We start from the raw sequence: 12,370 nt of genomic DNA on the forward strand, positions 1-12,370 counted from the left end.
ATAACCATGCCATTATTATTAGATACTTTTTTCTAGTCTTGGGGATAAAACTGTATCGAGGGAGCCATTTAGACTGTTTAGAATTTCATGTCAGTTTTGACACAGTCATCAGATGCTCTTAAGAACTGCTTGCACCTGTTGTTATCACACTGGTATCTTATTTTTTTTATTTTTATTTTTTTTGACAGGCAGAGTTAGACAGAGAGAGAGAGAGACAGAGAGAAAGGTCCTCCTTTTTTCGTTGGTTCACCCCTGAAGTGGCCGCCACAGCCAGCAAGTTGCGGCCGGCGCGCTGCGCCAATCCGAGGCCAGGAGCCAGGTGCCTCCTCCTGGTCTCCCATGTGGGAGCAGGGCCCAAAGACCTGGGCCATCCTCCACTGCACTCCCGGGCCACAGCAGAGAGCCAGACTGGAAGAGGAGCAACCGGGACAGAATCCGGTGCCCCGACCGGGACTAGAACCCCGGGTGCCAGCGCCACAAGCGGAGGATTAGCCTAGTGAGCTGCGGCGCCGGCCTGACATCCATTCTTAATCATATTTTGATCCCTACTCATGTTCGTCCACTGTTGTCTTAAATTTTCTATCATCTGGTTCCCACCCCAAGAATCTCTTGTGTTAAAAAACATTCCTCTTTCATTCCTCCTTTTGTGTTTCCCTCCTAGAAGAGACTGCAGAGTCCCCATTGCACTTCTGCCTTCTTCATGCTATGCCGCATGGACAAGGTCATCCATACATAACTATTGCTAACTCCAGTGTATTCTTTTTCTCTTGTCCTCTGTGCAACTTTTCACACTGTTAGCCATCGTCTCTTCCCTTGGTTTCCCTATTTATTCCATGATTTTGTCATTCGGCATATTTTCATCATACTCTTTCTTTGTGTAAATTCACCGATTCCCATGGCTTCACCATTACACTGATGACTTCCACGTTGATATCTTCAAATCAGATGTTGAGGTCATCCAAAATTCTTATTGGATGCCTGTCTTTTTTTGACAGGTAGATTTAGACAGTGAGAGAGAGAGAGAGAGAGAGAGAGAGAGAGAGAGAGAGAGAGAGAGAGAGAAAGGTCTTCCTTTCCATTGGTTCACCCCCCAAATGGCCACTGTGGCCGGTGCACTGATCCGAAGGCAGGAGCCAGGTGCTTCCTCCTGGTCTCCCATGCGGGTGCAGGGCCCAAGGACTTGGGCCATCCTCCACTGCCTTCCCTGGCCACAGCAGAGAGCTGGACTGGAAGAGGAGTAACCGGGACAGAATCTGGTGTCCCGACTGGGACTAGAACCCAGAGTGCCCGCGCCGCAGGTGGAGGATTAGCCATGTGAGCCGTGGCGCCGGCTGGATGCCTGTCTTTGTGTGTACTTCAAATATCTGCAGCACAACCCCTCCACAATGGCTTTACAACAACAGAGAATCATCCAAGGTTCTCCATTTTCCTTAACTTCCCTCTTATTTTATTATTATTTTTTATTATTTAAGAGACAGATTTCCCATCTGCTGGTTCTCTCCCTAGATCTCCACAACAGTCAGGAGCATGAAACTAAACCTGGGTTTCTCATATGGGTGGCAGGGATCCAACCACTTGCACCATCACCTACTGACTCTCAGGGTGCACATTAGCAGGAAGCTGGAATAGGGAGCTGGCACCAGGACTCAAACCCAGTACTCCAATATGGGATAGGAGTGTCTCAAATGGTGTCTTAATCCCTACACCAAATACCCATTCCCCCTTCTATCTAAGTTCCCCCTTATGCTGTCTCCAACTCCATGTCATTAGGGGTTGAATAACATTAAAACTATTACTGTAGCATTTTTTTCATTTGTTTCCTGCTTACTATCTCCTGTGCTTCTTACCTTGGTTTAGGCTCTTCTCTTCTGACTGGTCTCCTGCAGTATTGTCTTCATTATTGCCTTTCCTGTCATGATCCCCTCTAGTCCACTTGCTTCACTGCTGCTGAAGTGATTTTTCTAACATGTAAAACTGTTAGTGTCAGTCTTGTGCAATAAACTCTTCAGGGAGTCCTCATGCTGGTACCAAGTCCATACTCCTTAGAAAAGCTATCCTGGCACCTGACTTAGCTTCGTAAGGGCTACCCTTGTAGCTCTTACAGTAGAAGGCATGGAATGAAGATATTATAGACCAACATGAAAACTTATTTAAGGACTTTACTGTGATTAGAAATTTAGTGGGGGGAAAATGGTTTTCAAGGAGATGATGATATAGTAAAAGTAAAGAAGTACCAAAAGACGCAATTGCACCTCTATTATATGTAGACAGAGATGGTAACACTTCAAAGACTTCCATTTCCAAAGTGTCCCTAATCCTCACTTATAATTCCATATATGCAAATATATACCATTTATAGATATACCTGTTATTATAAAATTTCTATATAGCCAGACTATATAAGAATTTTATGCAGTGAATCCTTGTGTCAAGATTTATAGCTAAATTGGAGCCAACCTAGAAAAATTTCAGTCACTTCCAAAAGACAGTTGTACACCAGATAGCCTAGCTGAATTATTGTAATTTTGAACAATTCACAGGCATGTATTTTGCATTTGAATTCTTATTTCCAGCCACTCTCTAGACCCTTAGGAGTATATAAAATTAATTGTAAATTTGCATTAGCTATTTAGCATTTATAAATAACTTCAAAGATGAAAAAGAAGTATTTAATGCTAAATATTTTTATGTTGATGAAGCAAATATGACAAAACATTGACATTTATTAGATCCAGATTAAGGAGTATCCAATGGGTTATAATAATACTACTTCTTATAAGAAACATAAATGACAGTCATTGTACTATCCTTTATGCATTTGTTTTTGACAGATTTTATAATATGGGTTTTTTTTTAATTAAATGATAATGGTATTATTTCACCTTCCTCAAGTATAAGGATTGTTACAAAATACTTCAGAGGGGCTGACGCTTTGGCCTGAAGCTCTGGCCTGAAGCGCCGGCATCCCATATGGGTGCCGGTTCTAGTCCCGGCTGCTTCTCTTCCGATCCAGCTCTCTGCTATGGCCTGGGAAAGCAGTACAAGATGGCCCAAGTGCTTGGGCCCCTGCATCCATGTGGGAGACCTGGAAGAAGCTCCTGGCTCTCGGCTTCGGATCAGCGCAGCTCTGACCATTGCGGCCATCTGGGAAGTGAACCAGTGGATGGAAGACCTTTCTCTCTCTGCCTCTCCTCTCTCTGTGTAACTCTGCCTTTCAAATAAATAAATAAATCTTTAAAAAAAAAATACTTCATAAAGATCCCAAGTCTCAACTCCTGTTGCTCATGGCTCTCTAGACTTGCCCACTAGATCCCTGAGTCACCTATCAACATAAATCCCAAACAGATGAAGTGCATTGTGCATTCTGGCACCATACCATTTTGTGTAAAAATCATTAGCTGATACTAAGTAAAAATCAAGCTGTATTTCAATGATCTTTATATTTTCTGTGTATTCTGAAATAATTGTTTGTGTTTCCTTAGGACTTTTCAGCATGGCATGGATGAGTCTGCTTCAGATTCCTTAAAATCAGTTTTCAACCAACCATTACACTGGGTTTCTTGCATTTCACATTTCTACCCTTCTTTACTCAGGTGAGTACCTCTAATGCTATACTAGCTGTAATGCTATAATTGCTTTTAAAGTTTAATAGAAACTTTTCTTCATGGATGTAAATGCAATTTACAAAAGGAACTTAACAACTTTTCACCACTGGCCAGTCAGAAAAGATTATTATTTCTCATTTTCTAGCCCAAGAACCCAAGACACAAACCCCATAATCATTTCACTAACTCACAGGTTTAATGATAGAATGGAAAATGGAATTTTTGAAATTTAACTCTGTTTTAGCTAGTTGCTTAGTGATTTTAAAAGGCCTCTTTCTTTATCTATGACTGGGGATTTTGACAACTCTCCAACTAATTGTCAAATATAGACTGCAAAACTGGGTGATATATGCAACTAACTCATAGCCTTAGAAGTTGAGAGAAGAGTAGCTTGTAAAATTATGAATCAGATCTTTCATTTTCATTTACCATTATTTAAAAACAAGAGAAATCATTTAAATTATGAAATGTACTTCCAGAGTTATTAGATGACATTTTGTGGCATTATATAAAATGACAGTTTGATTCTTTCTGGAATATATCATTGGAAAATACCCCTCTTTGGTATCTGAAAGTAAAAATATCATACATAGCTACAGGAGATATTGTTAATCCACATATAGTCTGGTTCATCTTGGAGACATACTATCAGTGATTTCACCATCTAAGTTAACTGACTTTCTCTTTTGAGGAACAGGAGTCCCACCCATAAATAGAGTTATGTGAAAACCTTACACCAAAAACCCCTCCAGATATAACAAACATATGCTGCTTGCCTACTGTACGCTGGTCCCTGTGTTGGTGATGGAGAATCCAAGATTAAGGACTCAAAGACCATGCCTTCAAGGCTCTCAGCATATTGTTATGACAGAGATATTTCATTTCATCTTTAGTTGCTTTGCTGCAGTTCACAGATACTGCGTTTTTTACACACTGTAGCTTTGTGGCAATGCTGCTTTGAAAAAGTGCCATTTTTCCAATAGTGTGTGCTTGCCTTGTGTCTCTGTGTCTCACATCTTGAGAATTCTCACAGTATTTCAAACTGTTTGGTTTTTTTTGTTATGGTGATCTGTGATCACTGATCTTTAATATTATTATTGTAACTGTTTTGAGATACCACAAACTGTGCCCAGGTACGACGATGAACTTAATGTGTAAATGTTACATGTGTTTTAACTGCTCCCCTCATCAGCTCTGTCCCTGGCTCTCTCCCTCTCCTTGGTTCTTCCTATTCTCTGAGACGCAGCAGTATTGAAATTTGGCCAACTAATAACCTTACGATGGCCTCTAAGTGTTCTAGTGAAAGGAAAAATGTAAGTCTCTCACTTAAAAAAAAAAAAAGCTAGAAATGATTAAGCTCAGTGAGGAAAGTATGTCAAAGGGCCAGACAGACCGAAAGGGGGGCCTCTTGTGCCAGATAGCCAAGTTGGGAATGTAAAGGAAAAGGTCTTGAAGGAAATCCAAAATGCTGCTCCAGTGAACACAAGAATGACAAACTCAAACAATCTTATTGCTGAGAAGAAAGTTATAGTGGTCTGGAGAGAAGATCAAACCAACCCCAACAGTTTCTTAAGCCAAACAGAGCAAGGCCCTAACTCTCTTCAATCCTAATAAGGCTGAAAGGAAGCACAGAAGAAAAGTGAAGCTAGAAGACGATGGTTCATGAGGTTTAAGGGAAAAACAATCTCCATAACATAAAAGTGCAAAGTGAAACAGCAAGTACTGATGTAGAAGATAAAGCAAGTTATCCAGAAGATCGAATTAAGATTGTGGATATCAGCGTATGAAAGAGTTATCCTATCAGTACCCTGATGTTTACTGTAGCTCCATTCACAATAGCTAAGATATGGAATCAACCCAAATGTCCATCAACTGATGACTAGATAAAGAAATTGTGGTATATATAGACTGTAGAATACTATCATTAAAAAAAGAAAGAAGGAAATCCTGTCTTTGAAAAAAAAAAAAATGGATGCAACTGGAAGCCATTATCCTTAGTGAAATAACCCCATCCCAAAAAGACAAACTTAACATACATGAGTGAAATTAACATTTTGAGATTCCATGACTGTTTACAGTCCTTGTCTCTACTGTTGAGGAACAGTTTTTTTTCTTGCTATTTGTTAAATTCTTTACGTAGTATAGTGTTAATCTTATGAGTGTAAAATAAACTGAAAGTATGTCATTGTAAAAATTGAAAGAAGGAATAAGAAAGGAAGGAGGGGGGTGGGAGAATGAGCAGGAAGGAGGGTCTTACTATGGAAGTATTACTATGCTACTATATCTGAATGTATGAAATACATGAAATTTGCTCACCTTAAAAAAAGAAGAAGATAATATACGGAAGTGGCTACACTAAACAACAGAGTGAAACAGCTTTCTATTGGAAGGGATTCAATCCAGGAGGTTCATAGTGAGAGAGGAAAAGTCAATACCTGACTTTAAAGCTACAAAGAATATTAGCCCTTAACAAAGAATTTTCTTATTAAAGGCTAATACAGCTGGTGACTTTAAGCTGAAGCCAATGCTCACTTACCTTTCCAATAATCCTTAAGAATTATACTAAATCTACTCTACCTGTGCCCACAAACAAAACCATACAGCTGCATGACAGCACATCCATTTACAACACAGCACATCCATTTACAACATAGTTTACTGAATATTTTAAGTCTCAGACCAAAAAAAAAAAAAAAAAAAAAAAGGATCCCTTTCAAAATATTATTACTCCTTGCCAATACACTTGGTCTCTCCAGAGCGCTGATGGAAATGTGCAATTATTTGATGTTGTTTTCATGCCTCCTTACACAGCATCCATTCTGCAGTCCATGTATCAAGGTATAATTTGACTTTCAAGAAATCCATTCTGTAAGGCTCTATCTGCCACAGTGATTCCTCTGATAAATATGGGCCAAGTAAATGAAAAACTTTCTAGAAAGCACCATTCTTAAGAACAATCATGATTCACAGGAGGAAATCAAAATATCAATATCAACATTAACAGGAGTTTGGTAGACATTGATTCCAGCTCTCTTGGATGACTTGGAGGGCTCAATACTTCAGTCGAGGCAGTCACACAGATAGATAAAAATAACCAGAGAAGTAGAATAATTGTGGTGCCTAAAAGTGTCAATGAATTGCTGCAATCTCTTGGTAAAACTTTAACAGATGAGGAGTTGCTTCTTTTGGATGAGGAAAAACAGTGTTTTCTTTCTTCCCTTTTTTTTAAAAAAAAAAGATTTATTTTATTTATTTGAAAGGCAGAGTTACAGAGAGGCAGAAGCAGAGAGAGAGAGAGAGAGAGAGAGAGAGAGATCTTCCATCCACTGGTTCACTCCCCAAATGGCCACAAAGGCCAGAGCTTGGACCATTGCTTTCCCAGGCACATTAGCAGAGAGCTAGATAAGAATCAGCCAGGACTTGAACTGGTGCCCATATGGGATGCCAGCACTGCAGGAGGCAGCTTTACCCCTACTGGCCCCCAAAACAGTGTTTTCTTAAGATGGAAACTACTCTTGGTGACGATGCAGTGAACATTGTTGAAATGATGACAAAGGATTTAGGATGTGGATAGACTTTCATAAAGCAGTGCCCGATTTGAGAGGATTAACTTCAAATTCGAGGGAGTTTCTTTGTGGGTAAAATGCTATCAAACAGCATCACACTCTCTAGAGAAATCTTTCATAAAATGAATTTTCATCAGTTTGGCAATATCATTTTTTATAATTGCTCTGACCACCCCAACCTTCATCAACCACCTCCATGATCAGTCAACATCAAAGCAAGACCCTACACACCAGCAACAAGGCTACAACTTGCCAAAGTCTTAGATGATTGCTAGTGATTTTAGCAATGAAGTATTTTTTTTTTTTTTTTGGACAGGCAGAGTGGACAGTGAGAGAGAGAGAGACAGAGAGAAAGGTCTTCCTTTTTGCCGTTGGTTCACCCTCCAATGGCTGCCGCGGCCGGCGCGCTGCGGTCGGTGCACCGTGCTGATCTGAAGGCAGGAGCCAGGTGCTTCTCCTGGTCTGCCATGGAGTGCAGGGCCCAAGCACTTGGGCCATCCTCCACTGCCTTCCCGGGCCATAGCAGAGAGCTGGCCTGGAAGAGGGGCAACCAGGACAGAATCCAGTGCCCCGACCGGGATTAGAACCCGGTATGCCGGCGACGCTAGGCGGAGTATTAGCCTATTGAGTCGTGGCACTGGCCACAATGAAGTATTTTTAAATGAAAATATGAATATCATTTTTTCAGACATGATTTTAATGCACACTTGTAAGACTACATTGTTTTGTAAATATAACTTCTGTGTGCACTGGGAACCTAACTGCAATGTCTCCAAGGTATGCCTGTACTTCCTGCACAGAGAAAAATGTCAACATCTCTAATAACTCCTACGAGTGATTTCTGGGAATGGATACCCTCCACACACAGTCATCTCAATGCCTCATCATCTTGCATGTAAATATACTTCTATCTCATTAAGAATTAAATAGGCAACTCTGTAATACTCATTAGTGCAAAAATAACAAATCAAACAACTGAATCTTTTGCTGTGTGAGTTAACAAATGACCTGTATCATTTTGATGAGTTTCTAAATGTCTAACCATATTTGTTCTCCAGTTTATTATTGCATTTGCTTTCATCTGTTTTTACTGGTGGAACATCTCTGGGAGACTTCCTCCTCTAGGCCTGTTCAGCTCAGCAAAGCTAGAAGTCTAGGAAGTCAACATGCAAATGGGTTAAACCCTCAGAGAATTCTTATAGTTAACTTCTTTCTCTTTTCTGTATCTAATATCAGTGCAGAAATGTATTTCTTTCTCTCTGCTTCTGTCCTGCACAAAGATTAGAACGTAAGGGTCGGGACCGGCACTGTGGGGTAGCAAGTAAAGCCGCCATGTGCAGTACTGGCATTCCATATGCATGCCAGTTCAAGTCCCAGCTGCTCCACTTCTGATGCAGCTCTCTGCTATAGCCTGGGAAAGCAGTTGAAGGTAGCCCAAGTCCTTGGGCCCCTGCACCCATGTGGGAGACCTGGAAGAAGCTCCTGACCCTTGGCTTCGGATCAGCGCAGCTCCAGCCGTTGTGGCCATCTGAGGAGAGAACCAGTGAATGGAAGCTTTCTCTCTCTCTCTTTCTCCCTCTCTCTCTGCCTCTTCCTCTCTATAACTCTGCCTTTTAAATAAATAAAAAAATAAATAAATCTTTAAAAAAAAAGAACATAAGGTGACTATTAAGCCCACAATGGAAAGGCAATTTTAATTCAAGCTTTTTTGAGGGCAGTTTGGTCATATGTATCAAAAACTTAAAGGGGTTTGCCCAGCAATTTCATTTATAGGATTCAACCACAAGAAATTAATCAGAGACACCAATGAAAGTTTTGTATGTAAAGATGTCCATCAAAGCATTACAAAGAGCCTTCAAAAAGTTCATGGAAAATGTGTATTATTAAAAAAACTATACATAAATTTCAATTTTTTGGCACAAGAATAAACTTATCTTTCTATTCCATTTTCTGTCAGCTTTTTGAAGTAAACACTGTAAAAGTAAAATGAGGAAATAAATGTTCTATTGTACAATATATTTGACAAACCAGTTTTAAAATAGCCACATAAAAAGCCAGAATGAAGCGTTGGACTAGGGCATTTCACTATATATGGAGCAAGACAAAACAATGGAAAAACAAACACAAATATTGAAAGGGTATATAGTTTTAATCTGAGGATGGTAGGTAATAAATTGTCATTTTTATCTGTAAAAATGTAATTTTCCCCATTTTCCCAAATTTCATATGGATACAGTTTAATTTCATTAAGATAAAAGGAAATTAAAAAAAAAAAGTAAAAAGAAGCCCATCTTCTTGTTGTTGCTACTTTTTTGTTCACAGGGTTAATGTACAACCTCTGCACAAAGGATCAGTGACTATGCATTTCTAGTTCTGAGCACGTACCCCAATGTTAAACGAGTTGTATCCAACTGTTCACGTTTCTTTTCTAAATGGATGGATGGATTTATTTATTTATTGATTGATTGATTTAAGGGAGTTGGGGGAGACTGAGAGAGAGCTAGCTCTCATCTGCTGGTTCACTCCCCAAATGCCTAGGACCAACATCAGGAACGAGGAACATAATCCAAGTCTCCTATGTGGGCGACTGGAACCTAATTACTTGAACCATCTCTGCTGCCTCCCCGGGTCTGCATTAGCAGGAAGCTGGAGGCAAGATACAGAGTGGGGAAGCAAACCCAGGTACTCTGATGTGGACACAGACGTCTTAGCTGCTAGGCTGAATACCCTCTGTTGCCCATATTTCTTGAATGGCCCACTGTACTACTAGAAACCAATATGATGTCCTCAGCTGACCCTTCCTTGCCTCTTCTGTCACCCTCCATGCTTGGAGTCTTTTCTAACAGAAGTGTCATTGAGCTTAGACGCTGGATACTACCTGGCTTCTATGTTGAGCTTTTATTCACCTATTACTCTCATTTCCATTCCCATTCCACTTCCCATTCCCATTCCTGCAATATCATGTTGATTTTTTTTCTCCAAAGTTCTCTCAGAACCATCATTTCTTTCCTACCCGTTATAACCACCTTAATCCATTTTACTATCCAACATGTTTAAATTCCTGTTTTCATTATGTCTCTCTGCTGCTCAGGAATCTACAGCAGCTTCTGTCTGGACATCATTTTCTCTCTTTGCCTCTTTCCTGGGACATCCAATAGTTTTATCTTCTCCAGTTCAGTCAGTTACCTCACGTGTGCTTACAACTAAGTTATTCCATCTTTTTAACTTTGATTTGTTTCTTATTATCAGCTTCATACCTTTATTTATGTGGTTCTATCTCCTAGAAAACCTTTGGCTCTCTCCTTTGCCTTAAAAAATTCTCCATGCAGATTCTCTCCCAGCACCCCAACCCTCGCCAGCCCAGTGGCATGCTTTATGCTATCATTTCCAGGTCCATATGATCTGTTTAGAAAGACATGATCCATGTAATTTATAATCCAATGTGCTCAGAACAGTGGTATTCTCAGAGGAACCCAAGGAAGCTATAACAGTAATTTCAAAGTAACTCAAATTATTGATTTGTGTTTGTCAGACATGGCAACAGGGATTCTTGGGCCACCATCACATGACCTGAAAAAAAAAAAAAAACAAAACAGCTTTTCATCTGTTTTCTTCACCTAAGTCAGCTGTGTCTTTGTGTGTTTTTACCCCGAAGTTATTCAAAACTCCATTTTTCACCTCATCAACTAAAGCAAACTGTTCAGGGACATGTATGGGTTAGATGATGACAAACTAAAAATAAGTTAGGTGTATGGGTTTGGGAAGAGGAAAGCTGAGAGGACAGGGGACTCTAGGGAGGATATTAGTTACTGATTCATCTGTTTGCTTACTTATTTATCCCTATACATGGTTTCATAAGGGGTTTGTCAGCTTTTAGCAATATAAATAAAGGCAATTAATTAAAAACAGGTGAACAAGAAGAAAAAATGAGGAGAAGGACATGAAATGAAGAGCGTTTGATGCAGCAGTCAAGGCTCCACTTGAGATGCTGATATCCATATCAGAGTGCCAGGGTTCAAGTACTGGCTCTGCTTCTAATTCTACCATCTTACTTATGAGCATCCTAGGAAACAATAACTGGTGGCTCAAGCACCTGAACCTTCTACTCATATAGGAAACCTGGACTAAGTTCCAGATTCCTGGTTTTGGCTTGGCCCAGCCCTAGCTATTGTGGGCATTTGGGAAGTGAACCAGTAGATGGATGATCTTTATATCTCTCACTTTCCCTCTCCTCCTCCCCCTCCCCCTTCCCCTCCCCCTCCCCCTCCCTCTTCCTCTCCCCATTCCTGTCCCTTTCCCTCTTTTTCTCCCCCTCCCTCTTCCTCTCCCCATTCCTGTCACTTTCCCTCTTTTTCTCCCCCTCCCTCTCCCTCTCCCCCTTCCCCTTCCCCTCCCCCCTCTCCCTCTTCCTCTCCCCCTCCCCCTCTCCTTCCCCTCCCCCTCTCCCTCTCCTTCTTCCTCTCCCTCTCGGTCAGAAATGTGGAAAATATATTAAATCTCAGGGTTAATACTATGACAACATACTGTGCTTACATACAAATGTGCATGAAAGAATATGATCTTGATCAACTATAGTATATTTTATTTAATGCTTTGCAAAAATATTTATTTGAGAGACAGTGTGAGAGATAAGACAGATAGATGGACAGAAGTCCCATCTGGTTCACTCCCCAAAGGCCTGCTAAAACTGGGAGGGGGCAAAAGTGAAATCAAGAACTCTACCCAGGTCTCCCACATGGGTGGTAGGAATCTGGCTACTTGAGCCATCACCACTGCCTCCCAGGTCTTTATTGACAGGAAGCTGGCATCAGGAACTGGAGCTGGAAGTCGAACCCAGGTACTCTGATGTGGGATGTGGGCATGTTGGCTTCCAGGCCAAACATTTGCTTCTATGATGCTTTTAAAAATTTTCTAGGGGCCGCTATTGTGTTGTAAAGGGTTAAGCCACTGCCTGTGACACTGGCATTTATGTGGGTATGGGTTTGTGTCCCAGCTGTTCCACTTCCAATCCAGCTCCTGCTAATAGCCTGGGAAAGCAGCAGAAGATGGTCCAAGTACTTGGGCCCCTGCTACCTATATGGTAGATTTGGTTGAAGCTCCTGGCTCCTGGTTTCAGCCCAGCCCAGTCCTGGCCATTGTAGTCATATGGAGAGTGAACCAGCAGATGGTAGATCTTTTTTTCTCTCTCTCTGTAACTCT

At 40.8% G+C, this 12,370-nt stretch overlaps 1 protein-coding gene across 7 annotated transcripts in view; it reads left to right on the top strand.

Annotated features, from left to right (window-relative positions):
* Nucleotides 1–12,370, top strand: part of KIAA0825 (KIAA0825 ortholog) — a 446,494-nt gene that overhangs the window by 162,256 nt on the left and 271,868 nt on the right. For all 7 annotated transcript variants that reach the window (XM_062212408.1, XM_062212401.1, XM_062212406.1 and 4 more), the window contains one exon: nt 3,483–3,593. In XM_062212408.1, coding sequence (XP_062068392.1) covers nt 3,483–3,593 — 111 coding nt within the window. The remainder of the gene's footprint in view (nt 1–3,482; nt 3,594–12,370) is intronic.

This window comes from Lepus europaeus, chromosome 15 (assembly GCF_033115175.1).
Source record: "Lepus europaeus isolate LE1 chromosome 15, mLepTim1.pri, whole genome shotgun sequence".
Classification (NCBI taxonomy): Eukaryota; Metazoa; Chordata; class Mammalia; order Lagomorpha; family Leporidae; genus Lepus; species Lepus europaeus.